The sequence below is a fragment of the Fukomys damarensis genome, unplaced genomic scaffold (assembly GCF_012274545.1).
Source record: "Fukomys damarensis isolate Sample0158 unplaced genomic scaffold, DMR_v1.0_HiC HiC_scaffold_21, whole genome shotgun sequence".
NCBI lineage: Eukaryota > Metazoa > Chordata > Mammalia > Rodentia > Bathyergidae > Fukomys > Fukomys damarensis.
Genome location: NW_022900933.1, coordinates 39748943 through 39776224, shown reverse-complemented (window position 1 = coordinate 39776224; position 27282 = coordinate 39748943). Strand labels below are relative to the sequence as shown.

At 46.4% G+C, this 27282-nt stretch overlaps 1 protein-coding gene across 21 annotated transcripts in view; it reads left to right on the top strand.

Annotated features, from left to right (window-relative positions):
• Mok (MOK protein kinase) overlaps window positions 1-27112 on the top strand; it is a 32590-nt gene extending 5478 nt beyond the window's left edge. Inside the window, exons 2-13 of one of the 21 annotated variants that reach the window (XM_010607246.3) lie at window positions 4690-4804; window positions 17297-17386; window positions 18730-18800; window positions 21994-22072; window positions 22159-22207; window positions 22768-22946; window positions 23852-23953; window positions 24876-25049; window positions 25330-25417; window positions 26267-26401; window positions 26478-26583; window positions 26731-27112. In XM_010607246.3, the coding sequence (XP_010605548.1) occupies window positions 4690-4804; window positions 17297-17386; window positions 18730-18800; window positions 21994-22072; window positions 22159-22207; window positions 22768-22946; window positions 23852-23953; window positions 24876-25049; window positions 25330-25417; window positions 26267-26401; window positions 26478-26555 (1160 nt within the window). In that variant the 3' untranslated portion in view covers window positions 26556-26583; window positions 26731-27112. The other 20 variants (XM_010607247.3, XM_010607248.3, XM_010607250.3 and 17 more) reach the window with 20 other exon arrangements.
• Window positions 27113-27282: the final 170 nt, after the last annotated feature.

The following is a 27282-nucleotide window of genomic DNA, read 5'->3' as shown; positions in this document are numbered from 1 at the left end:
ATCCATTTTGAAAGAGAGTTTTGCAGAATACATCAGTCTAGGTTGGAGGTTGTTCTCTTTTAGTGCTTGAAATATCTCATTCCAGGCTCTCCTTGCCCTAAGGGTTTATGTTGAAAAGTCTGCTGTGATTCTGATGGGCTTTCCTTTGCCTGTGATTTGTTTCTTTTCTCTTACTGCTTGTAGTATTTTGTTCTTCTGTTGGGTTTCTGGGATCTTGATTATTATATGTCTAGGTGTAGATTTTTTTTGATTGTAGCTAGTTGGAGTCCTATATGCCTCAGTTATCTGAATGTCAAATTCTTCCCCTCTGTTTAGGAAGTTTTCTGTCATTAATTCTGCGAACAGCTTTTTAAAGTCCTTTGTATTTTCTCCTGCTACTTCATGTATTCCTATTAGTCTTATGTTATTCTTCTTTGCATCATCTAGGAGTTGTTGGATCGATTTCTCATGATCCCTTACTGTTTTTAAGTGACCTCTCTTTTCATGGTCACTGACTGCAATCTTTTCTATATCTGAGAGTCTATCTTCGCATTCTTTTATTCTGTCAAGTACACTTTCTATGGAGTGTTTAATCTCCTGGATATCTTTTTTAATCTGTTTTATGGATTCTGTTTCTTTCCTATGTTGGGCATTTATTTTTTCCATTTCTTTCTTATGCTGGGCCTTCATGTCTTCTATCATGGTCCTGAGCTCATCTATTTTTTTGTCAGTTTCTGCTCTAGAATCTCGAATCATGACTTCCATTTTGCTCACTATCTCTGTGGTTATCTGGGAAATTATTTGTGTTTTGAATTTTTCTAGAGCCTGATTGATCTGTTTTGTTACTTCCTGTGCTTTGAGTTCAGGGTGTCCTGGTGGTTCACTATCGGTCTTTTCATCCTCATTTGCCCTACTGTTTGCCATTGGTGAACTGGAAGTCTGTCCTTGTGTCTTGCTTAAGTGTTTTCTCATTTTTATTTTTGTTGTTGGACTGTCCTTGGTTTAATCTCTGGATTATCACCCAAATCTTCCTGATATAGTTGCGCCCTAGCTTCTCTGTCTCTAACGACCCACAAACATTCTCATCTTCATTACATCAAAGAAACAGCTCATCAAATCAACCACAATGCTTTATCCCAACTGATACAATCAGCAACACATTAAGAGCAAGCACAACTTGGACACTGACCACCTGTGGTAGTCACTAATCTATCACCCTTAAATCATTTGAATTAAATTTAAATCAAGAAGCAGTCCAGAACATGTCTGCAGTGAACAAAATTTCAATATAGTGTATTTACCATTTAATGGCTCAGACAGAGAAAGGATGCAAGTCCCCTGGTCTCAGTTAGCTGATGGCTGAACCCCATGACACTGACTAACCTCGGGCTGCAAGGCCCAGATTGAGTTCCCCAACCTTCTGAATGGTTGAACTCCACAACATTCTATTACAGGTTTCCCATGCCCTTTCTTTAAAGATGTTCAAAGTTGGGAACTCAGAAAAATACCCTTGATGACCACCTCTGCCTCTGCAGAGTGGGTCCAAAGACTGGCACAGTCTGTAGGTCTGAGAGTGTGGGCGGGGGGCTTATGGGGGTTCAGGGGCGCGCTACCTTCCTGGCGCTTGAGCGATGGCAGCTGGGTCGGGAGCAGGCGTGGCTCTCCTTCCCTTGGTGGATCGGGGCCCAGGCTACCTCCCAGCTCTTGAGCGATGGTGGCTGGGTCGGGACCCCCATTAAATGTTTTTTTTAAAAATAAATTTTGGGCTGGGGATTTAGCTCAGTGGTGCTGCTGCCTGCCTCACAAGCACAAGGTCCTGAGTTTGATCCCCAGTACCAAAAAAATAAAAAAAAATTTATTTTATCCCATTCCTCCCTCAAGCCCCCTCCCCTTCCTATGTACAAAAGCTTTGCTTTTGCTTCCATTTTTTTCCTTCTATTTTCTTTTTTTTTTTGGTACTGGGGTTCAAACTCAGGTCCTTGTGCTTGCAAGGCAGGCAGAGGAACCACTGAGCTAAATCCCTGGCTCTTTTCCTTCTATTTTCACTTTTTTTCTTGTCCCTTTGTTCTTTCTCCCTCCCCCCTCCCTTGTTAAGATTTGTGTGTGTGTGTCTTACAGGTATAGTTTTTAAAATAAATCTTTTTCTATTTCAAGAATTACTTATTCCTGTTCCCAGTTGCCTGAATTTTCCATAAAAATAAGACTATATTTTATACACATTATCAGAATTACATTATTTTTCTTCAAATTAAATATTTACTGGGGTCTGTGTCTCTAAATTTATCTGTATTTGCTTTTTCTTTTTTTAAATTTTATTTTCTAATAAATGTTTTGCTATAAAAAAAAAGAAAATAAGAGGCCTGTAACCTTCCCTGTTAGAGCCACTGCTCTGTGTGTGCCTGTGTGCATATGTGCGTGTGTTTGTATTGGTAATCTGAACATTAGGACAAGTCGATTTGTGTCATATTTTTTAAATGTATAATGTATTCAATTATATTAATAAATGATACTTGATGGATAAACCATATTTAATGAATCCATTTCCCTGCTGGTGGGCATTTGGGATATCAGTTTTTCCCTGTTAAGTAATGTACTAAAATATTGGGTTTTTTTTTTTTTGCATTTTCGTATTTATTATTAGAATAAGTTTTTAAAATTAAAATTTTTAAATGCTGCAATAACAGATGTAAACTGAAAAAATATTTTTTGCGTAAGTTCTAGAATTGGAATTGCCAAGGCAGAGTGCATTTATAGCTGCTGTGCTCTGAAAGGCGGCTGTGTCAGCTTATACCTCAGTAACAGTGAACGAGGACATAGCAGAGGGCTTCGTGTAAGTCCCAAATGCCATAGCATTTCATTCCACCTGGAAATTCCTCTGTATGCCCCAGCCCTTTTGAGGCAGGGTCTGGCTACATAGTTCAGGCTGGCCTTGAATTCACTCTGTAGCCCAGGCTGGCCTCTATTTCACAGTGAGCCTTTTGCCTTGGCCTCCAAGTACTGGCATTATAGGTGTGTGTCACCACCCCTGGCTACCTCTGTATGTCTTGCTAACAGATAATAATTCTTCTTTTTCTTTCTTTTTCCTTCTTTTGCATTTGAGACAGGGTCTTGCTTTGTTGCCGAGGCTGGCCTTCAACTCCTGGTCTCGGGCAGTCTTCCTTCATCAGCTTCCCAGCCTTCTGAATAGCTTGAAATTGTGCTCGCTTCAGCAGCACATATACTGAATAGCTTGAAATTATAGGTATATACCTTGCTTTGGACTTTTTTCTTTTTAAACATAACCATTAACACTTCAAAATAAAGTAGTATCTCTGTATCTTTGATTTGTTTAAATGAGAATTTGGACAAGGTGTTCAGAACGTGCTTGTCTGTGAATGGGTGTAAGGATGCCCCCCTTCAGGGCTGAGCTGTACACAGCCTGCTGGCTGGTCACTTTCTGGCTGCTGGGACCAAATACTGTACTTGACACCCTCAGTTTAAGGGAGGACACAGTTGGCTGGCGCCATGGCAGGACACATGGTGTGGGGCACTGGCAGAGCAGCTCACAGCAGGGTGGAGAGCAGAGAATGAAGCGAGGAGCTGGGAGCAGGACAAAGCTTCCAGGCTGGGCACCTCCCACACCACAGTCTGCTCCCCAAAGCTGGCTCCTGGCACATCTGGATCTAAACTGTGACACCCACTGTATCGCTATGTGGCCAGGACTGCAGGTGAGGGCACCTGGCTCTGGACTGCCCCTGTCACTCGGGTTCCAACTGCAGCTTCTGGTCAGTTCCTCCCCAGTTGCTGCCTAGCCTGCCTGCCTTCTTCATGGTTTGGCCCTGGGCGGCTCTGTTTCACTTCACTTGAGCTGCTGTCACACTCTCGGCTGCCTCTTGAGATCTTTGCTCAGCCTGGTATCATGGTTTTGGGTTTTGGTTTTTGCAGCACCAGGAGCAGAACCCAGGCAACTCATGTTGCTCACAACCCTGAGTCCAGGCTGTTTGTCCCAGGGAGCAGGATGCCCTCGTCCCTGGTTCTCACTGTTCTGTTCCCCGGCTGTCTGAGCTGCAGGAACTGCTCCAACCCGGAGCAACTTTAGTCTCAGGACTTTTCCTACCACTTCCATGTTGGCTTGAGAAGTGGCAGTTCTGGCCAGTGCCACAATCCCTGGGAAGGCAGCCGTGGGGCCGGGTCAGGCCCACTCGTGGGTTGTGACCCTCTGTCTGCAGCAGCCTCCTGCCTGTCCCCTGCCACCTTACTGCTTCCTCAGCACTGCAGAAGTGTAGGGTTCAGCCAGGCGTGTTGGTGCACACTGCAATCCCAGCACTCAGGAGGCCAAGGCAGGAGGATTGCCCAGAGTCCGAGGCCGGTGTGGGCTCCATAGTGAGACCCTATCTTAAAAAAGAACTTTAGGGTTTTATTCGCAGCATTAGCTACAAGGTACTTATTGGTGTTGGGGTGTGGCAGGAGACTAGAACCTTCTCTAGACATTTTAAGCGAGAGCATGTGAGTTAGGCTTACAAAACCTTCATAGATGGGTCACACCGGAGCAGCAAAGCTGGGCAGCCACTGGACAATGGAGGTTTGCATGGAAGTGCCACAGTACCGGGCGAGTTTCAGATACCGCAGGGCCTACCCAGGCGGAAGCCAGCGATGGATGGTGTGGGCTGTGCCTGCTTCCGCTCCTACAGGCACACAAAGAAAGCTGATCTTGTAACTGCTTCCTTCTAGACTATAAAGCAATCAGCAAGATAGGAGAGGGGACGTTTTCTGAAGTCCTGAAGATACAGAGCCTGCGAGATGGGGGCTTCTATGCGTGTAAACAGATGAAGCAGCGCTTTAACAGGTGGGCAGGTGAGGAGGAGCCGCAGGCCCGTTCCATGCCAGTAGAAATAAGCTGTTTTGTTAAATTCTGTGTAACAGACAGTCACGTTTCCCTGTGCTATGAGGGTTATGGGCTAATATTATGTTTTGGAGTTTTTTGTACTTAAAAATTTTTATTTTGCCAGGGATTTAGCTCAGTGGTACTGCTGCGTGCCTTGCAAGTGCAAGGACCCAAATTCCATTCCCTGTACCAAAAAAAAAAAAATGTATATTTTTAAAAATTATATTTTATTTTTTTCCTGGACCAGAGATCAAACTCAGGACTTTGTACTTACCAGGCAGGCAGGTGTGGCACACTGAGCTATATCCCTGGCACCTCTTTTTTAATTCTTAAAATTAATTTTATTGATATACTTTTGATATACAGGAAGATCACATTCATCCTAGGGAATAGAACCTGTACATAATATATCTTGATTTTTCTTTTTTTCCTTATTCCTCTCCCTTCAGCCCTTCTCCTTCTTTACAAAAATCTGTTTCCATTTTTGCTTCTTTTCTCTTTTTTTTCCTTTTCCCTTCCTTCCCTTTCTTCTCCCCCGTTCCTTGTCCCCTTTTATATTTGAATATTTCCTTCCTGCTTCCCAATATCTGTCACCTATTTTGGTCCTTGTTTGCACTTTTAGTTTCTTAAACCAGGGAAACAAATAGATAATTAAACATGTGTGTGTATGATTTATTTCATTTAAAAGTATGGTCTCAAGGGGCATCCATTTACCTAAAAATATCTCGTCTATCCTTTTTGTGGCAGAGTAGCACTCCATTGTGTATTTAAAAAATCACACTTTATCCATTCATCCAATGATAGGCATCTGGGCTGTTTTCAAGATTTCTGTTTATTTATTTTTTTTTATTTTTTTACCAGGGATTAAACTCAGGACCTTGCTCTTGTGAGGCAGGCAGCAGCACCACTGAGCTAAATCTCCAGCCCCTATTGGTATTTTTTTTGGAAACAGGATCTCACTATGTAATTCAGGCTAGCCTTGAACTCACTATGTAGGCCAGGCTGTCCTTGAACTCACAGTGACCCTCTTGCCACAGCCTCCTGAGTGCTGCAATTACAGGCATGCACCATCCAAGATCTAGCTATTACAAATTATGCTGCTATGAACATGGGTGTGTGAATTCTGCTGTGGCATGATGCTTTAACTCTTTCAGGAAAGTACCTAGAATGATTCAAGTGGAACCCCTAGTTTCAGCTTTTTGAGGAATCTCCACACTGATTTCCACAGTGGTTGTACCACTTTACACTCCTACCAACAGTGGAGAAGGGTTGCTTTTTCCCCAAGCCCCACCAACATTTGTCATTGATTGATTCTTGCTGATAGCCTTTCTTTCTAGAGTGAAATGGAATCTGTGTTGTTTTAATTTGTATTCTCAAATGTTCAATGTGATGTTGAGCATTTTTTTCATATATTTATTTGCCATTTGTATTTCTTCATCTGAGAAGTGTCCATTCATTTCAGATTCCTGTTTTTGGATTGGGTCTTAAAATTTAGGGGGTCTGATTTTTTTGAGTTCTTTGTATATTGCAGCTATTATTCCTTTGAGCAATAGCTGGCAAAATTATTTCCCATTCTCTGGGTGTCTCTCCATCCTGTCAGTGGTTTCTCTTATCGTGTAAAGCTTTTTAATACAATGAGTTCCGAATTGTTGATTCTTTATCATGGTTCCTGTGAATCAGGATTTTGTTCATAAAGTCTTTGCTGACACCTATGTTTTCAAGAGTTTTGCTTATTCTCTCTCCCAGCAGATTGTTTCTGTTTTAATATTTAGGTCTTTGATCCATTCGATGTAGCTTTAGCACATGGTGAGAGGTATGGGTCTAGGTTTAATCTTTTGCATGTAGAAAGCCAGTTTTTCAAACACCATTTATTAAAGAGCCTATCTTTCTTCCACTGAAAAGGTGTTTAGCTCCTTTGTCAAAAGATAAGGTTGCTAAATGCATATGGAGATGTTTCTGCATCTTCTAATCTGTTCCATTGATCCACAGGTCTGGGTGCTTTTTGTTTTGTTTTTTTCTTTGTTTGTTTGGGTTTTTTTGCCAGTACTGTGCTGCTTTTATCAATAGCTTCGTAGTATAATTTCAAGTTAGAGATTATGGTGCCTTATCTTTGTTGCCTAGAATTGCTTTCACTATTCTAGGTCTCTTCTGGTTCCAGATGATTTTTAGGATTGTTTTCTCTAGCTCTGCGAGGTTTGATATTGGTATTTTGATCGGGATTGCATCAAAGCTATATAACAGTTTGGAAGTATTGTCATTTTCACTATATTGATTCTTCCTACCCAAGAACAAGAGATATCTTTATGATATTCTCTTCAGTCTTCTTTTTCAGAGAACTGTAATTTTCAATGTAAAGGTCTTCTACCTCCTTTTTGTTAGATTGATTCCTAAGTAATTCATTTTTCTTGATGCTATTCTGAAAGGTGTTGTTTCCCTGATTTCTCTCTCAGTGAGTTTGTTATTTGTGTAGAGGAAGGCTATTCATTTTTGAGTGTAGACTTTCTATTCTGTTATGCTACTGAATTTGGTTATTAAATCTTGGAGTCTTTCTGTGGCATTTTTGGGGTCTTCTATGTAGAGCATCATATCCATTCATTTCTTCTGCATAAATAATGATAGTTTAAATTCTTCCTTTCCTGCCGCCATTCTTTTTATTTCTCCTAATTGCTTTGGCTAATGTTTCCACAACTATAATGGTGCCATTGGACATCCTTATCTTGTTCCTGATTGTAGTGTGAAAGCTTTCAGTTTTTGTCCATTTACTATGATATTGGTTGTTGCTTTGTCATAGACAGCTTTTATCAGATTGAAATAAAGATCCTCTATTTCAATTTTCTGAAGGGTTTTTATTATGAATGTTGGACTTTGTCAGATGCTTCTTTCTCCATCTATTGAGTTGATGATGTGGTTTTTGTCCTTGGTTCTGTTAATGTGGTGTATTGCATGTTTTTTTGTTTTTTTGTTTTTTGTACTGGGGATCAAACTCCAGCCGTTGCACTTGCCAGGCAGGTGGCAAAACCACTGAGCTAAATCCCCAGCTTATATGTATTGATTTGTATATGTTAAACATATCCTGCGTGCCTAGGTGAATCCTACTTGGTCATGGTGTACAGTCTCTGGATGATTTGCTGCATTCTGTTTGCCAGTATCTTCTTGAGGATTTTTGCATCTGTGTTTGTTTATTAGGGAGATTGGACCATAGTTCTCTTTTTTTGGTTGGACCTTTCTCTGGTTTTGGTATTAGGGTATTAGGTATTAGCTTGCTTTTAGGAATGAATTTGGGACTATTGGTTCACTTTTCAATTTCTCTGAAGAGTTTGAGGAGTAGTGGTATTAGATCTTCCCTAAATTTCTTGTAGAATTTGGCAGTGAATCCATCTGGTGCTGGGCATTTCTTTCTTGGTAGCTTTGTAATTACTTCAGTTTCATTGACTGATACTGGGTTGTTTAGAATTTTTATATCTTCTTGGTTGAGCTTTGGTGATCCATGTATTTCAAGGAATCTATTCATTTCTTCTGCATTTTTCCATCTTATTAGATGTGTTTTCCATCTTGTTCCTTACCTTACTAGAGTACAGGGTTTTGAAGTAAGTATTGATAATCTGAATTTCTTCAGGATATATTGTGATTTTACCCTTTTCATTCCTAATTGAATTTTGAGTCTTTTCTTTCCTTTTTTTGATAAGGTTGGGTAAGGATTTTTCCATTTCATTTAATTTCAAAGAACCAACTCTATTTTTTGTGTTGTTTTCTTAGCCTCAAGTTCATTAATTTCTCCTCTGATCTTTATAATTTCCTCTCTCATATGCATTTTGGGTTTAGTTTGCTCTTCTTTTGCTTGAGATTCAATATTATGTTATTCTGTTTTTCTGATGTGAGAATTCACCAGTATATGTTTCCCTCAAAGGACTGCTTTCATTGCATCCCATAAGTTCCCTTATGTTGTATTGGCGTTATGATTTAGTTGTAGTGACTAATTTCTTCTTTAATTTCAGTTGTGATCCATTGGTTGTTCAGGAGGGTGTTATTTAACTTCCATGTGTTTATGCAGTTTTTGTGGTTTCTTTTGCCATTGATTTCCGATTTTATTGCACTATGACTTGATAATATGCATGGGATAATTTCATTTCCTTTGTGTTTCCTTAAGTATGTTCTATTGGCTAGTATGTGGTCTGTTTTGGAGAATGTCCCATGTACAGTTGAGGAGAATGTGTATTCTGTTGTTGGGTAGAACATTCTGCAGATAATTACTAAGTTCGTTTATTTAAAAGTTTGGTTTAGCTCTGATACTTCTTTTTTATTTTTTGTCTAGTTGATTTGATTTGTGACAGTGGGGTACTGAGGTGTCATCCATTGCAATTGTATTAGTTTTTATTTGATTTTTCAAGTCCATTAATGTTTGTTTTATATAGTTCAGTACTGTTATTTGATGCATTTTTGTAATTGTCATCTCTTCCTTTTGGATTGTTGCCTTAACAAGTATGTAGTGACCTCTTTGTCTCTTCTAATCAGTCTTGGCTTGAAATCCGTTATGTCTGCAGATAGAATAGCTACCCCTGCTTTTTTCCATGTCCTATCCCACAGAGTATTGTCTTCCATCCTTTGACTTTCAGCCTATGGATTTGTTTTTGAGTTAAATGTATATGTAAATGTATATGTAGCATATTGTTGGATCTTGTTTCTTCATCCATTCTGCAAATGTTTCTTTTGGAAGGCAGCTATGCTCACCACTATACCACCAACGCAAATGTTTCTTTTGATTGATGAATCGAGACCATTCACATTGTTATAATTGGTATGTATTGACTTATCCTTATAATACTATTTTCCTTTGGTTGGTTCCCTTTCTTTCCCATATGTTTAATTGCTGCCTTGCCTCGTGGATTCATTCTATTGGGATTCATTGAGTTGTTGTCTTCATTGTCTATTTTTTTTTTTTTTTTTTGGTGCCGGGGATCAAACTCAGGACCTTGCACTTGTGAGGCAGGCACTACTATGCTTAAGTCCCAGCCCTTGAAAGATAATTTTGTGGAGTTCATCAATCTGGATTGGAGGTTTTCTGTTAGTGCTTGAAATACTTCACTCCAAGCTCTCCTTGACTTAAGGGTTTGGATTGAGAAGTCTGCTGTGATTCTGATGGGCTTTCCTTTATATATAATTTATTTCTTTTCTCTAACAGCTTTTAACTCAGGACCTTACACTTGTGAGGCAGGTAGCAGAACCACTGAGCTAAATCTCCGGCCCTCTAACAGCTTTTAATATTCTGTTCTTGTGTTGAATTTCTAGAATCTTGACTATTATATGCCTTGGTGTAAATTTTTTTCTGATCATGGCTAATTGGAATTCTATATGTGTCACTTATCTGTATGTCAAATTCTTTTTCCATGCATAGGAAGTTTTCTGCCATTACTTCTGTGAACAGGTTTATTTCCTATCTTCTGATTTTTCATTGATTCCAATTAATCTTGATGTTATTCTTCTTTGTATCATCTAGTAGCTGTTGGATTTATTTTTTGTGGTCCCTTGCTATTTTTAGGAAGTCTTTCATTTAATGGTCACTAACCACAAGCCTGGCTTGTAGAGCTGATAATTCTGTCCTCATACTGGTTAATTCTGCTGCATATACTTTCAGTAGAATTTTCAATCCTCTGGATATCTATTTGAATCTTTTTCATGGAATCCATCCAGTTCTTTCCTGTGTTGGGCATTCATGTGTTTCCATCACTTTTAAGCTCCTCTATTTTTTAAATCTGTACCTGCTCCAGATTTATTCATCATGTCCTTCATAATGGTCACTATCTCTTTAGTTATCTGTGAATTTATTTCTGATTTATTTTTTTCTAAGCCTCATTTATTTTCTTTGTTACTTCTGCTGCCATTTTAGAAAGTTCAAGGGGGTGACTTTTGATTTCTCCCACTTCAGTCCCCCTAGATTTGCTTTTGGTGATCTGAAGGTGTGGGGCTGAATCTTGCTTCTGTGTCTTCTCATTTTGTATTTTTAAAAATTTGCTTTCTGCATTGATGTTTGTAAATTGCTTGTGGTAGGTAGCTTTTGTTACTAGTATTGAGACCTCCTTAGGAAATGACTGCTTTTCAGAGATGTCTTCTAGGTGTAGCTGGCTTTTGACTTTTGAGTCTGTACCAAGGTCTTACCTCTTCAATTTATTAGGGATAAGAATTTGCTACCTGTTTGGCCTAGCACCCAGTTCTTTGGTGTTGGACTATGGTGTTTGTGACCCCAAATAATCTCAGTATTGGTATGCAAGGACGATCAGTCGATCACAACAACTGTGTCACTTTGGCTAAAGTAACACCATCAGGAATAACAATAGCATCAAGCACAGTCCTGAAAATAAGCTGTGGTAACTGTTAATTTGCCACCTAAACCATGGGCACAATACAACAAAATCTAAAACAAATCAGAAAATTATGTACAGTAAATATTCTCTCAGATCAATTTTAACTTTGAGGAGAAAATTTAAACAGTTGAAGAAGAAAAAATAGAAAAATAATAGAAGAGAAAGCGATTAGAAGCAAGGCTGAAAAACAAAGGAAGATTATCCAAACTTTGAGAAACTGGTGAAGAAGGAAGGAGGGAAAGAAAGAAGGAAACAGCAAAGACAAGACCTAAATATAACAACAACAAAACAGCTAAAAACAATGTTCACAGTCATAAAGAAACAAATCAAATAATCAAGAGGAAAGGAAGGAAGGAAGGAAGGAAAAAAAAAGAGGTAAAAAAGAGATTCTGCGATTTCTCTATGATTTCAAGCCTGTGGTTATCTTTTGGTATCTACAATTCTGTGGTAGTATCCACTTCAGGGCATGCCTCTGCTTTCTGGTCAACAAAGCATGCAGACAGAGCCCAGATCCGTGCTGGGTGATCCCAGCAAACATGCAGTAGGATCAGGACAGGGTGCTGATTCTGTTGCTTTCAACTCTACAGAAGGTCAGGCTGATCCTGGCCTCTGATCATGGAGTTGGGGCCTTGAGTTGTTCAGCTGCAACTTGCAGCCTGACTTTCACTGACCTAGAATGAATTTTTTTTAAGTACTAGGGAACCATCTTGCACTTGCCAGGCAGACATGGCTCCCTTGACCAAAATGCCTGGCCTTTTTTTTTTTTTTCACTATGTAGTTGAGATTGACCTGGAACTCACTATGTAGCCCAGGCTGGTCTTGGACTCACAGCTATCCTCCTGCCTCAGCCTCCCAAATGCTGGGATTACAGGCATGTGCCACCACGCCTGGCAGTACATTTTAAATATACATATTTATCACATTCATCATAGGGGATTTATACCAGTTTATGATATGTCTTGTTTCTTTACTATGTAGTTGAGATTGACCTGGAACTCACTATGTAGCCCAGGCTGGTCTTGGACTCACAGCTATCCTCCTGCCTCAGCCTCCCAAATGCTGGGATTACAGGCATGTGCCACCACGCCTGGCAGTACATTTTAAATATACATATTTATCACATTCATCATAGGGGATTTATACCAGTTTATGATATGTCTTGTTTCTTTTTTCCCCATAAATGGACAGCTTTTGCAAAAATCTTTGCTAATGTGAAATTTGGGTAGGATAAAAATAGTGACATGCTGGTAGCAGGGGACAAGACGGGCGGCACCTGGGGGCTCCTAAGCTCATAGCCAAAGTCTTTGTGTTTAGTTTGAGGCTTTTCTATCCACATTCCTGGAAGTGGGAATCTTCCCAATGCCTTGATGTGTGTGCCCTCTGTGCATCCACTTCTGCAGCTGTTCTGGGACAGCAGGGTCCCTGTCTCTGGGCTGCACCTCTGGGGCTCAGTTCTGTGACCTTGCACAGTTCCTTGCTTTTTCCATGCCTCAGTTCCCCTTATTGTGTGGTAGGAGTGGCCACGTGAGGTGAACAGTACCCCTTGGTGCTGGCTCAGGGAAGCAGCTAGGGGAGGGAGGCAGAGGAGGGAAGAGGACGTGGGAGGGGTGGGTGCAGGTGTGCAGTTCTGTGATGCATCAAGTGCAGTTTACGAGACTAATGTTTTTTTACATTGCTGGACTTTATACTGTTTATCCAGTATTTTTGTATTTATTAATTGCCCTTGTAAAAGTCTGCTAGGTTTTAATGTAAGGGTTCCCAGGCCTCGCAGACAAGCTGGGAAGTCTCCCCCACTCCCCCTCCCACTCCCTCTCCTGGGGATAGGGCCCAGGGCCTCTGCACTGAGCTATACCTCCCACTCTTTTTGAAAATCATTATTTTTGTGCCTGGCATGGTGGTGAGTGACTGTAATCCCAGCACTCCAGGGACTGAGGTGAGAGGATCACTGTGAGTTTGAGGCCAGCCTGGGCTACACAGCAAGACCCTGTCTCAAAATAAAACAAAATACACAACAAAAACAATAAATAATAATAATAATATATTATTATTATTATCATTATTATTATTATTATTATTTGGTACCAGGGATTGAACTCAGGACCTTGTGCTTGTGAAGCAGGTGGCAGACCACTGAGCTAAATCCCCAGCCTATTATTTTTTATTTTGAGACAGTATCTCACTAAGTCACCAAGTTACCGAGGTTGGGCTCAAACCTTTGATCCTCCTGCCTCAGTCTCTCACACAGAGACGCAGAGTGGAAGTCAAATAAGAAAAAGTTTATTTTGTTGACAAAAGGTTGATCACACTCAAAAGCTGTGCCAGTGATCGACCACCTACTGCCTTGGAGCTCCCTCTTTTTTTAAAAAAAAGACAGTCTCACTATATAGTTGAGACTGACCTGGAACTCACTATGTAGCCCAGGCTGGTCTTGAACTCACAGCAATCCTCCTCTCTCAGCCTCCAGCTCCCTCTTTTATAGGATTTTACAGCTTTGATCTCATGCAGGTGGTTACATTTCAGTCTCCCAGTTCACATTACCAATATACAAATCATGCTGGCAAGATAGTTAACTTTAACCCAGATGTAGCAATTCTTTGTAGTTAGGGGAGTTTACCTTCTTTTAAGATTTGCCTACCTATCTATTCTAGCCCACAGGAATGGAATGTTCAGGATCAGGAAAGCAAATGTTAATAGTGGTTCTTTTCATCTTGACACTTTTACAATCTTGGTTTACAGGATAAGACCAAATACCTCATTCAGTGGTTAATGCCGCTGGTGTCTGTTAATTCTGAACTCAACAAAGCAAACTGCTGTTCAAGACAGCAGAAGCCATTCTACATTGTGACATTTTGTAGGTTTTGCTATTTACAAGAGTTTTCTGTTTCATTGAAAGAGACAACTTAATTTTTTCTGTTATTTTCTACTTCCTTCGTTTCTGATCTTTTTTTTTTTTTTTTTTCATTGCTTTTCTTCTACTTACATTGGACCTACTCTTATTCTGCATTCACAGGGTGGACACTTTGATAACTGATCGCAGCTCTTCCTTTACAGTATAAACATTTAAAACCGCAGATGTCCCCTCAGCACTGTTTGAGGCTAAATCCCCAGCCCTGCCTCATCTGATTCTTTTTGAAGAAGATGCTTATATTTCTCTTATGTTCATCTCCATGATATTTTGTTTACAACCGGATAGTAAAAATACAGATTGAATATTGCCTGACCACAGAATTCAACTCCATGGCAGAGAAAAGTGATAACTTCTGGTGCTTTGAGGTATTTTTTTCATGATTTTTTTTAAATTTCAGCTTTAATTGAGTTTATTGGTACATTTTAGGGATGCAGTACAGTTACATTCATTGTTGGGATCTTGTACCTCTATATGACAAGTCTTGATTCTCATTTTTTCCCCTTACCCCTGCCCTCCCTTCACCCCCTCCTCCCCTCCCCATCTACAAACACTTTATTTCCATCTTTTCATTATCTCATATTTTTTTCTTTTCCCTTATTACCCTTCCCCTACCCATCCCACCTTCCCAACACCTTTAGCTCCTTTCTTCCCATTTCTAAATGTCAGTAATCTTACTAGGATCTTATTTATTACTGCAGATTATTCACACCAGAGAAACTATTCGGTATTTTTCATGATTTTTGAAAGTGAGGACAAGCTGATTTGAGTTTGGCCCCACTCTGTTACTTAGGGAACTCTTCACCTGGGGTCTAGCAGTGCCCTATAAATGTGCCTTTTGGAGTCTGTTCTCAGGTCATCCTCAGAGAATTCCTGGGGATGAGGAAGAACCCTGTGTGCAGTAGGCGAGATGTCCCAGGGCCTGGTGGCTGGTTTTCCATCCTGGCAAGCGAGAGGATGTTTGTCTAGGCAGCATGGCCATATGACTGTCTGTGCTGGAGACCAGCCCAGCGCTTCTGTTCTTCCCACCCAGCCCTGGCAACACCATGCCTGGCTCCTCTCATCTCTGCATCATCTCAGGCTTCTGCTTGGGGGCTGCCACAGTACTCTGTCCCTCATTTGTGACAGCTGCACTCATCCCTGGACAATGTCACATGTTCCTGGAGGGCAGAGTCCTCCCCAGGGGAGAACCCCAGCGGCAGCATGCTGCAGGGAGTGGCCGACTGTGAGCCCCCAGGCACAAGGCCATGCGCAGGAGCCAGTGGTCTCTTCCCAGTGGGTCTAGGGGTGGTCACAGAGGCTCTGTCCCTGGCGCAGGAGCACCGTGGCAGGACTCACTACAGGCTCTGCTCTGCTTTGCCCTGCCTGTGCCTCCCATGTCCTCCCTGCCCACAGCAGAGCTGTTTTACAGCCTCACTCCGCGGGGCCCAGACCCACAGGGTGGCAACCCGATCATGATGAGGGCCCTTGGCCAGCACACTGGGATGTACTGGTTTACCCCAAGCTCTTTTCCTGGCTTTGTAGTTTCTGAGAATGCCGAGAGTACCGACTGAACTGTGGCCAGTTCCTCAGGGCATGCTGGGGGAATACTGTGGAAGTCCTGTCCTGGCTCTGTGCCATGGGCCAGGGTGCAGTGAGCAGCACACCAGCTGAGCGGGTCCCCAGGTAGCCCCTGCCTCCGCAGCCTGGTCATGATGGTTGCTCCATGTCACACAGTTCTCGGGCAGGGTGACAGGCAGCTGCTCTCTCGGGCCCAGTGCGACCCTAGCCTCCCGAGGCCCTGAGCCCTGGCCCAGACCTGGCCCTGTCTTTCCTCTTAGGTGTTGCCCTGTGGGAGCAGTTACTGGTCCTGGCATGAGGGGGACGTGGGGTGGACTATGAGTGACACTGAGGCTGTGTCTCCACGCACACCTTCCCTGCCCTGGCTGCAGCCACCCTGCCTGCCTGGCTTGTCTGTCTTCTCAGGAGCCCTGCGGATCACACCAAGAGGAGGATGCCTTCCAGCTGCTCCCCAGCCATAGTGCAGGAACTCATCCAGCCGGGTCCTTCTGTGGACAGTTCCACAGCAGCTTAATAAGCTCTTGAGAGCTGTTTGCCTCGCAAGCACAAGGACCTGAATTCGATCCCCGGTACCAAAAACACAAAAACAAAACAAAAAAAAAAACTGTAGATGTTCAGTGATCTATCCAGACTGTGCTCTGGATACCCCAACAAATCACTGACCCCTCTGCATATTAAAAGAACAGAATCCTGTGGCTGGGCACGGTGGCACAAGCCTGTGATCCCAGCACTTGGGAGGCTGAGGCAGGAGGATCGCTGCAAGTTTGAGGACAGACTGGGCTATAGAGTGAGACCCTGGCTCAGACCAAAAACAAAAACAAAAGCAAAAACCAGAATCCTGAATCCCACTACTGAAGGAGAAAGGGTCTCCCCAGTACCCCGGACTATGGGCCATCACAGGGCCGGCAGGTTGCTGGCACAGGGTAGAGGATGCCTCCCAGGGCCTCAGTGGCTCAGGATGAGCATGGTGTCACCAGAGAGATGGGGTGCTAGGAAGACAGGAGGCTCTGCTCCTGGACACCATGGTTTCACTTCAGACAGGAAGAGTGTTACTCAGGCGCTCCATTCCCAGAAGCCAGTGGGTGCATTCTGATTAGTGATCTTGATTACTAACAAATCTTACTGGGAAGTTTAATCAGACATTTAAGTGTCTGTGTTTGTCAATATGTGAATAATACCAGATTGTCTAAGGGTATTAGGTGGGAAAATTTAAGGTGTGTTGTAATCTCTAATAACCTTGCCTTTAGCTGGTCCTGTAGTGCAGCCTGTGATCCCAGCACTCTCGGAGTCTGAGGCAGGAGGATCTCAGGTCCGAGCCCAGCCTGGGCAATTTAGTGACTTAGTGAGATCCTATCTCAAAATAAGAAACACAGGAAAGGGCTGGGGATGCAGCTCAGTGCAAAGGCCCTAGGGTCAATCACCAGTACCAGAAATAAAACTGAGTTTTATAAGATGATGTACAGACAGTGATTAACCTCAATTTCTGGTGGGGAAAAATGAAACCTAATCATATGGCTTTAAATTTGTGCATTTAAAGATTCTGATGATGGGTGACAAATCTGACTTGATAACCCTGATTATGAGGTGGGGCTGCACTGAAAATAGCTGTCTGTTTTTACTTCAACCCAGCGTGGAACAGGTGAACCATCTGCGGGAGATACAAGCTCTGAGGCGCCTGAACCCGCACCCAAACATCCTCACACTGCACGAGGTGGTCTTGTGAGTAGATCTGAGTGCAGCAGTTACACGAATAGATCTCTTTAGGAAAACCATGCAGACAGGTTACATAACTGCTTTGTAGCTCAGCACAACAACTTTAATTTTAATTAAACTAACTCAGGACCTTGTGTCTATTTTAATTTTTTAAGATAGGATCTCACTGTGTAGTCCAGTCTAGGTTTGAACTCACCGTGTAGCCCAGGCCGGGCTTGAACCCAGTGACCCTCCCGTCTCAGCCTCCTGGCTGCTGTATTTACAGTCACATGTCACTGTGCTGGGCTTCATTTTTTTCTGTCACATTTGTACCTGGACAGATGTGTGCCTGCATCCCTATGGAGACACCTTCCCTGAAGCAGGATTTGGCTCCTATAGCCCCGCTGGGCCTCTGTGGGCTTGAGTGTGAATCACAGGCTCCTGGGAGAGCAGGGTTCAGGACCACGTGCTCCCCTTGTCCTCAGCAGCTAATGCCTCTGCAGTCTCCTGTTTTGCCCTTACTGTTGATTGTGTTTCAGGGCATGTCTCTTTGTGGCCTCATGGTAGAGTAGGTTTGCGTACCTTTCAAGAAGGCCAGCACTCTGGGAGGCTGAGGCAGGAGGATCACAAGTTGGAGCCCAATCTGGGAAACTTAGGGAGACCTTTTCTCTACGCACACACAAAAAATATTTTAAGGGCTGGGCATGTAATTGAGTGCATAGTCCCTGTGTTCCCTCTCCATTACCAGAAAGAAAAAAACAAAAAAAGAGAAGGAGGAGGTAGAAGCACAGCCTGTCCTCTTGGCTCCTCCGGCCTGGAGGCTTCCCTGCAGCCTGGAACTCTCTGTGCAGGCTGGGGTGGTGGAACGCAGATAAAGGAAAAGCAAACGTGTGGCCATGGAGCATGAATTAGAGTCGGTTTTCTTTGTTGTTTTGCTGAGCCAACTGTCAGACCTCTTTTTGTTTCTCTTCTAGTAGTTAATTTTACATTTTAAGGTAATTTTATATTTTCAAATGTATCTCTTTTTTAAGAGGAGTACAGCCAGCCCAGGAGGCTGAGGCAGGACGGTTGCTACAAGCTCAAGGCCAATCTGAACTATTCATTGAGATCCTATCTCAAAAAAAAGAAGCAAAACAAAACAAAGACTTTTGGAATATTGCTTAAAGCAGGGTTTTCTAGCACGTTAAATTATTTTTAGCTGAAATATTGATTGAAAATAAAAGCCTCTATTATTTCATGACTGTGCCTTCCCTGCCCGTTGTGGGAATACCATGTGTTTACTGGAAATGTTTACCAGTGAATTAAATATTCAATTATATTTCATGATTAAGGTGAGGAAAATAGTTTTAAAATCCTGCTTTCTTCTTCAGTGACAGAAAATCTGGTTCTCTGGCACTCATATGTGAACTTATGGACATGAATATCTACGAGCTCATACGAGGTACGTAGACCATTTGGAAGTCTCACCTGGGGTCTCTGAGCGTGAACTTTACCTGTGCTTTGTCGTGGTTCTCTAAGTGATGCATCCCACAGTGCCATTTAGCATGGTTACAGTGGAGAAGGGTTTTATGTCAGGAGTGAACTTCACTGACCTGGTGTCTTACTCCAAACAGCCCGGACAGATGAGGTGGCTCTCCATAGCAGTGGGGGACCTATGGCACTGCGCCTCAGCGGGCTGTTTGTGTCAAAAGCTCTGAAGGGTTTGCCCTTGCTACTGTACAGTCTGCATTCCAGCCTGTGCATGTCTGGGGTGCAGAGCGAGTGCAGACATGAGGTGGGAAGTGGGCTGCGGGAAGACTTTCTCATCTCTGGCTGGTGACAGAGGGCTGGGGATCCCAGGCTGACATGGCCTCCTGCAAGGGCAGGAGAGGCGTCTGCAGGGAATACAGTGGAGGTCGAGAGACCCAGCTCCTGCACCCAGGCTCCTGGGAAGGGACCCAGAGAGCTGTCCTCACCCCGGCCACACAGTCCCGGCACAGCGACAGCAACCAGGGTGTGTGTGGCCTGAAGAGCCGTGACCGTGGGCATGAACCCCATGGAAAAAGTAAAGTACATTTGGTCTGACTGTCAGTTACAAGCAGCCTGCAGCCCATTCCCACGCATAGCTATGCTTCACCCCTTAAACTGAGCAGACACTGCTGTGTGAGATCAATTCAGTTGTTTTTGTTTTGTTCTGGTACTAAGGACTGGACCAGGACCTGTACACTGAACAACATGACAGCTCATTTTTATCATTATTATTATTATTGTTTTATTTATTTTTGGTACCGGAGATCATACTCAGGACCTTGTGCTTTCCAGGCAGGCAGGGGAGCTAAATCCCCATCCTGAGCCCATTTTTATTTTGAGGCAGGATTTCACTAAGCCCAGGCTGGGCTTGAATTTGCAATCCTCCTGCCTCAGCCTCCCAGGTGCTGAAATACAGGCATGCATTACCAGGCCTGGCTAACTCCGTTGTATTTTTATATTTTACCAGGTCTGACCCACTGACTGTAAGAGGCACCCTTTGTTTTTGGTACCCAGGATCAAATTTGGGACCTTGCACTTGTGAGGCAGGAGGTGGCACCACTGAGCTGAATTCCTGGCCCTGGCTTTGAACTTGTGATCATGCTCCTGTCCCAGCCTGCACAGGAGCTGCAAGCACAGGCATGTGCTACTGCACCCAGCAGATTCCGTATACTGTTACTGGTATTATATACCACATTTTTGAGTTATTGGGGGTTTTGTTTTTTGAGAAAGGGTCTCGCTGTACAACCCAGGCTGGCCTTGAACTCGGGTTAGTTCTGCCTCAGCCTCTGAGTGCTGAGCTCACAGTCACGGCCACTATGTGTCGCTTGGTGTCTGCTCTTTACCAGGTCCCAGAGTGGCCGTGAGGACCTGTGGGTGAAACTGCCTAACAGTCTGCCCTTCCCAGGCTCAGGTTCGGATGGCCACAGAGCCAGTTTCTTACACTGAGATTTGGGGTATGGGCATGGTGAGGGACCTAGGGGACTGTACTGGGATGCAGCAGTGGGGACTCAGGACCTGGAAGGAAGCCGCCTTGATTTCCTGGAGCCTTCACCAAATAGGCACCCGGGTTGGCCCAGCTGTCCCTTTCCCTGCCTTCCTGACCTAGACCTTGGGTGGGGTGCTCAGATGGGGCCCAGAGGCCCCTGCAGCTCTGCAGCTCTATGCAGCCCAAAGTTCACCTGCCGGGCTTCCTCACACTCAAAAGAGCTGGCCAAGGCAGAACAGAAAGTTACAGTATTCCATGAAAAAGTTAAGTGTACTTTGCTGTTTTACCATTTAAATTACTTTCTTTTGTTTGCTTATTTGTTTGTTTGAGACAGATCTTTCTGTGTAGCCCAGCCTGGCCTCAAACACAGTGTTTGTCCTGCTTCAGCCTCCCAAGTGTGTGTGTGCCACCACGCCCGGCTAAATTACTTTCTTTTGTCTCCATATTATAATGATAGTTATGCAGAGGAAAAGAATACATTTATTGGCCTAAAGAAATTGTTAACTTATGGGGACAGGGATTTAGCCCAGTGGTTCCGCTGCCTGTCTCGTAAGTACAAGGACCTGAGTTTGATCCCCAATACCCCAAAAAACTTTTTTTGTTAACTTAGAACTATTCAGGGAGGAATAAAGTGGATTTCTGAACTGTTAGGTGAGCATGATCATTTTGCAACTTTGAAATTTATGAACTTAGTCAAGCAGTGTTGCACACCTGTAATCCCAGCAATCTGGTAGTCTGAGGCAAGAGAATCAGCACGACTTCAAGGCCAGCCTGGGCTATATAGTGAGACCCTGTCTCAAAAATAAAATAAAACAAAATAATTTTTTTATTATTTAAAAGGACTGGGGGATGTAGCTCAGTGTGAAGGCCCGGCCCCAGGTTCAGTCCCCAGAACTGCAAAAAATGAAATGAAGGTACTGAGTCAGGGAGAGGGACCCTCTCCAGCACAGACAGGGCTGGAGAGCCTTAGGACACAGCACAAAGCCTCAGGCTGTCCTGAGCACCGTGGCACTGAGCTGAATAGTCATCTGCTGTGAAGAAAGGTGGTGTGGCTGGATGTTTATATGCCAGCACCCAGGGGGCTGAGGCAGAAGGATCACTGTGAGTTCGATGCCAGTCTGGGCTACATAGTGAGACCCTGTTTGGAAAATATAAATAAATGGGAAGATGGTGGCTCTAAAGCAAGCAGGGGGACTAGTGTTGAACCATAATCTCTTCCCTTAAAAATGGAGATCTCCAAAGCTGACCACTATGGCACACTCCTGTAATAGCCCATCTACTCCAGAGGCTGAGGCAGGAGGGTCACTTCAGCCCAGGAGGTTGAGACCAGCCAGGGCAACATAGCAAGACCTCATCTGAAAATAAATAAAGCAAGGAGCTCCTCGCAGACAGGAAGTCCAGGAAGGCCGGGTATCAGGTGGCTTCTTGTGTTCCCCACCAGCACAGCGTGTGGGTATCCAGAGGCCTGGCCATCAGATGACGGAGTTCAGAGGAAGCCGTGCAGTGTGCAGAGCTCTGGTGGCAGGCTCTGCAGGCGCACTGCTCGCTCTGGGGTCATTTCAGACAGCTTTCTGTGGGGACTTGGCCCTTGTGCATTATCAGATGGGAAGGGCATGAGTCCACCCCATGCTTCGTGCAGGGAGAAGACGCCCGCTGTCGGAGAGGAAGGTCATGAACTACATGTACCAGCTGTGCAAGTCCCTGGACCACATGCACAGGTGCGTGGGCCCTGGGGAGAGGGGCAGCCCACGTGTGGCTCGGATGGAGGTGCAGGCGGTCTGTGCTCCCTCTGTACCCACTGCAGAAATGGGATATTTCACAGAGACGTGAAGCCGGAAAACATACTCGTAAAGGTGAGGATCACAGGGAAGTCTGGTGCTGAGTGACCGTGGATAGCACACCTTTCTCCCTGGGTGAGCGTGCAATCCCTGGAAACAGGACAGCGTGCCTCTGGGAGGGTTCTTCCCTCCCAGGTTAGAGAAGCTTTAAGACCTATCATCAGCGTAACTGTCTACCTACAGGAGTGTGCTGTCCCTCACTCTGTGGGTGGGAACTCAGCCCATCCAGTTGCCACGCTCCATGCACAGCTGAGTGTGTCACTTCGAAGCTACCTGTGCTGCCTGTGTGTAAAGGGCCATATGCCATGTGCCTGTGCCTGTCTGAGGCCACGTGGTGGTGACTTCACGTGGCTGTGAGAGCTCGTGTGGGCCAAGCCATGTGAGGGCCCTGTTCCGAGCCAACACCAAGACATGGCCTTGTGCACCCATGGACAGTGGGAGAAACCTCAGCCTTAGCCAGTGTGGGCGCACCCCATGCGTGAGTTTCTGCGTGTGCTGTGCCAGCATGGGCCAGTGCTTGAGCACCCCCATGTGGCTGTGGCTGTGGACAGGTGTCCCTTGCCCCACTCTCACAGCAGGATGTCCTGAAACTCGGGGACTTTGGGTCGTGCCGGAGCGTCTACTCCAGGCAGCCGTACACAGAGTACATCTCCACCCGCTGGTACCGGGCTCCCGAGTGCCTGCTCACCGATGGCTTCTACACCTCAAAGATGGATCTGTGGAGTGCAGGCTGCGTCTTCTACGAGATCGCCAGGTACGAGTCAGCCCTGCTCGGTCACTGGGCAAGGCCACCCCACGCCTGTGGCCTCAGCGCCCCCGGGTTCAGGGCATCCTGGGTTCTTCTGATTTTTAATCCAGTAGATGAACTTCGCCGACATCTTCCGTGCAGGCCCTGGCAGTGTGTGGGGTCCTCTCTGTTGGGCTAGATTAGTGATAGACGGACACAAAGGGGCCAGGGAGAGTGGCAGCCTCCAGCCCCCTGGGGCCCCTGTGAGAGGCTCTTGCCCCCAGATTGAGGACAAGGTGCCTCGGGCAGCAGGCTCGGCCCCCACAGTTCACCAAGCGTCCTGAGAGTGGTGACCTCACTGGAACAGGCAAGGACAGAGGGCTGCCCAGCCCTGCTGCTCAGCAGCATCCCAGTGACTTGTCACTTTGCAAAGCTAAGTGGTGACTTCACCAAAGCCCCAGGCAGCCGAAGACAGTTCTTTTTCATGTGCCAGAGCCTGGAACAAGTCAGGAAGGGTGCCAGGACTTCCTTGCTAGACCCATGCTGCTGCCTCGCAGTTGGTACCCCCGCCCTCCCTCAGTGCCCTCTCTCCCATCGCCGGCTGAGTGCCAGCTGGGCCCCTGCCAGAGCCACATTTTGAGTTCTGCTTGGTGGCATGTAATGCATGAGGCATTTCTCCCCAGCTCTTAAATCTCTTACAAGTCCATCAGCAAGGCCTGGCCTGACCCACCTGACTGCACAGCTTTGCTGGAAGCCGGAGCTGCTGTGGTCGCCTGGTGTGGTCACTGTCACGTTGCCCTCAGGGAAAGAGGGCACGTGGGTGGAGGAAGAGCCACAGCCTCAGCCCCGATGTGGCTGCAGGGCAATCAGCCACCAGCAGAAGCCCGCACCCGAGCTGAGTGCCTGCCTGTCCCTGTCCCTGTCACCCCCAGCCTGCAGCCCCTCTTCCCTGGGGTGAACGAACTGGACCAGATCTCAAAGATCCACGATGTTATTGGCACGCCCGCCCCAAAGACCCTTACCAAGTTCACACAGTAAGTGTGGGCCCTGAGGGCCAGCTCGGCTGGACTAGCGCCCTCACCGGGCCCAGCTGCCCTGAAGGGCGATGCCCAGGCCCGAGCCAGCCTGGGTGATTGAATCCTGTGTTTTTGCAATGAACTACATCCCAGCCCTTTTTTATTTCATTCTGAGACAAGATCTCACTAAGTAGCAAGTTGCCCAGCCTGGACTTGAACTTAGAATCCTCCTGCCTCAGCCTCGAGTGCTGGGATTTAGGTGTACACTGCCATGTCTACTAGAACTTGTGTCTTTGAGGTCAGTCTAGTGTGCTGGGCACCACAGAAAGTCATGGGCATTTCTCTGGGACTTGGATTTTGTCCCTAGAATTTCACACAGCACTTGAAAAGCTCGGGTAGGAAGCACTCCCCAGGCAGTGGCCTTGGGGCGATTCTGGTTTTGTTCTGCTTGGAGTTGAGGCTTCTGCAGGCCAAAGGGACCCCAGGCGGTCCTGGGGTCCTGGAACAATACAGATCATAGTCATTCTGGACTTCAGGTTTTTGGTTGTTTTTCCTTTTCTTCAGCTTTATTCTTCTCAGATGAGAAGGTAACATTAATCTTTTACAGGAGAAGTAGTTTTGTCATGTTTATAACATAGAGGATCCCACATATACCCTCCCCAGTTTTTTAAGTGTTAGAGACAATCCTGCCTCAGCCTTGAGTGGTTGGGATTACAGGTGTGGTACAGTGTGTCTAAAGAGACTGTTTTAGAGCAAGTTTAGGCTCACAGCATGACACGTGCCCTGCCCTCCCCGGCACACCGTCCCTGTCCCTGCAGGCTGTACAGGCAGGACCTGCCCCTTGCAGACCAGTGGTTGTTCCTGGGCGGGGCCCTCGAGGCGGAAGTGATGTGCAAGGTCAGATGCAGCCTGACCCTGTACTGTTGGGCTTTCAATGCAGGTCGAGAGCTATGAGTTTTGATTTTCCTTTTAAAAAGGGATCAGGAATCCCTCTCCCAACAGCCAATTTGTCCCCGAAGTGCCTCTCTCTCCTGCATGCAATGGTGGCCTATGACCCGGACGAGCGCATCACTGCCCACCAGGCCCTGCAGCACCCCTACTTTCGGGAGCAGAGGTAGGGTCCCCATGCTAGGCCGTGTGTACCAGAGCCGGGGGTGGGGAGGGGGGCGGCTGGGGCTTGGACTGTGTGCGTGAGGGGCGGTGCCGAGACCCTGCCGTCCTGTCCTCTGTCTGCACGGCTGATGGCTGTCAGGAGGTGCGGCAGGCCCAGCGGCCTCAACACCAGGTCCTGGTAGCATGTGGGGAGGAAGCACAGTGGCCACTCCTGGTGGCAGATCCTCTTCCATGGCACCGTGGGCCCAAAGAGGGGGCAGCCACTGTGTCATCCTCCGCAGGGCGGCTGAGATGCAGGCCCGGGCCAGCCGCAGGCACGCGAGCTTCCCGGAGTACCACAAATGGCCAATCCCGGAGGACCGCAAGCAGGTAGACACTGCGATCAGCAAGCTGTGGCCCATCTCTGGCGTGCTGCTGGAAGATGGCACAGCAGGCTGGCATGCCTGTGCTTTGCACCCCGAGTGGCCCAGGGAGGGGACCTGGCCCCAGCCCCTGTGCCTGGCCTGCCTGCTCTATACCCAAGTCCTTTGCAGATGCGCTTGGCCCTCAAGCCCTCCCAGCCCATGTCCCCCACCTGTTTCATCCCTGCTCAGCCCCTGGCCACAGCACCGTCCCTGGAGGACGTCGCTTGTCACCCGCTGGTTTAGACGTGAGACCTTCACTTGGCAGTGGCCTCATGTGCTGTTCTGTTGGGGCTGGCGCTGCACCCCCCACCCCACTCTTTGTCCCTTCATCCCTGAGGGACACACGTGCCGCAGACACCCAGTATGTCCAGTGGTGCCTGGACATCTGCATGTCCCCTTGCCCAGTCTGGCCCTCTCCAGGTCTGAGGGCCTCCTTGGCACAGGGTCCCCTCGACACTGCCGTGAGTCCCTCACTGCAGAGCCCTCTGTCCCTCCTCAGCCCCATGGGTGGCCCTGGTACTGGCTCTGCCTGGGACACGGAATGTGACATTTGTGTGCACATACTTTTCGTGGGCCACAAAACCTTTTATTGAAACTTGAAAGATGTCAAAGCTGTCCTTCACCAGAGCTGCTGGGTGGGCTTGGGGCCTCACAGCGGAGTGGGTGGGGCAGGAGGCAACTGCCAGGTGGGCTGGCGGGGGCCGTTCCTGGGTCCCATGCCTGCCAGGGAGGGGCTGTGTGGGGACAGCAACGTGGGAGAGTGGGTGGGGACCATGGGGAGTGCACAGGGAGCTGGAGCCCACTCTGTTTGAAGAAGGCACCCCTGTGGCAAGCGGCCCCAGCCCGGCCTTCGCAGCTTCCCCCGCTGTGGCTGTCGGCCACCTCCAACCTGTCCTCGCACTCCAGCCCCACACTGAGAGCCCTGAAGTTCGGGGGCGCACGAAAGGAGGTAGAGTGCAGTCTCCCCTCTGCTGGCTGGGTGGGCCGGGCTGTGGCTGCCCACCTTCATACCCTTCCTCTTGCAGGTGGACACGCAGGACACCCAGTCCGACCGGCCATGGTGTTGCCTGCCCACGATCGACCAGAAGGGTGCGAGGGACTGAGCCCCACACATCCTTCCTGGACAGTGTGGTGGGTACCATGGGTGCTGAACATCGCAGCCGTTGCACCTGGGCTTCTGCTGCTGTGTACCTCCCACCTGACACACCAGTAGCCCCCATTCCAGGGTCAGCATGAGGACCTGGGGCAGGGAGTGTTTTGTAATTTTTTATGAATCAGAACAGATAAACGGAGGCGCGTGTCACTCGGGATCCAGGCTGCTGGGAAGACAGGTCCAGTGGCTGAGTAGAGCGCTTTGCTGTGGTGCCAAGTGATGCCGCAAGCTGACAATGCTGGCTTGGGTCCCTATTAAAGAGCAGCATTAGGAGACTGCACCCCACGACTCTGTGGTATGACCATGTCCTCACCCGGCTCTGAGTGGGCAGGGCACAGGAAGACACGGCTGTCCTGGCCCTCGCAGTGCCCTCCTGAGCTGCAGCAGGAGGGGCCCAGTGTATGGCGCCCCCAGGCCAGTGGGCCCTGAGCTGTGCTGAGAGCCCAGGGAAAGGTGAAATGGTGGCGCCGGACATCCAGCCAAGCTCCCACTTTCCTCTTTTTTTTTTTTTCTTTACCTTTTTTTTTGGTACCAGGGATCAAACTCAGAACCTTCATGGCGCCACTGTGCTAAATCCCCGGACCTTCTCTTTCCTTTTTTTTTCAGTACTGGGAATCGAGCTCAGGACCTTGGCAAGGCAGTCATGGTGCCTCTTTCCCTTTTTTTTTTTTTTTTTT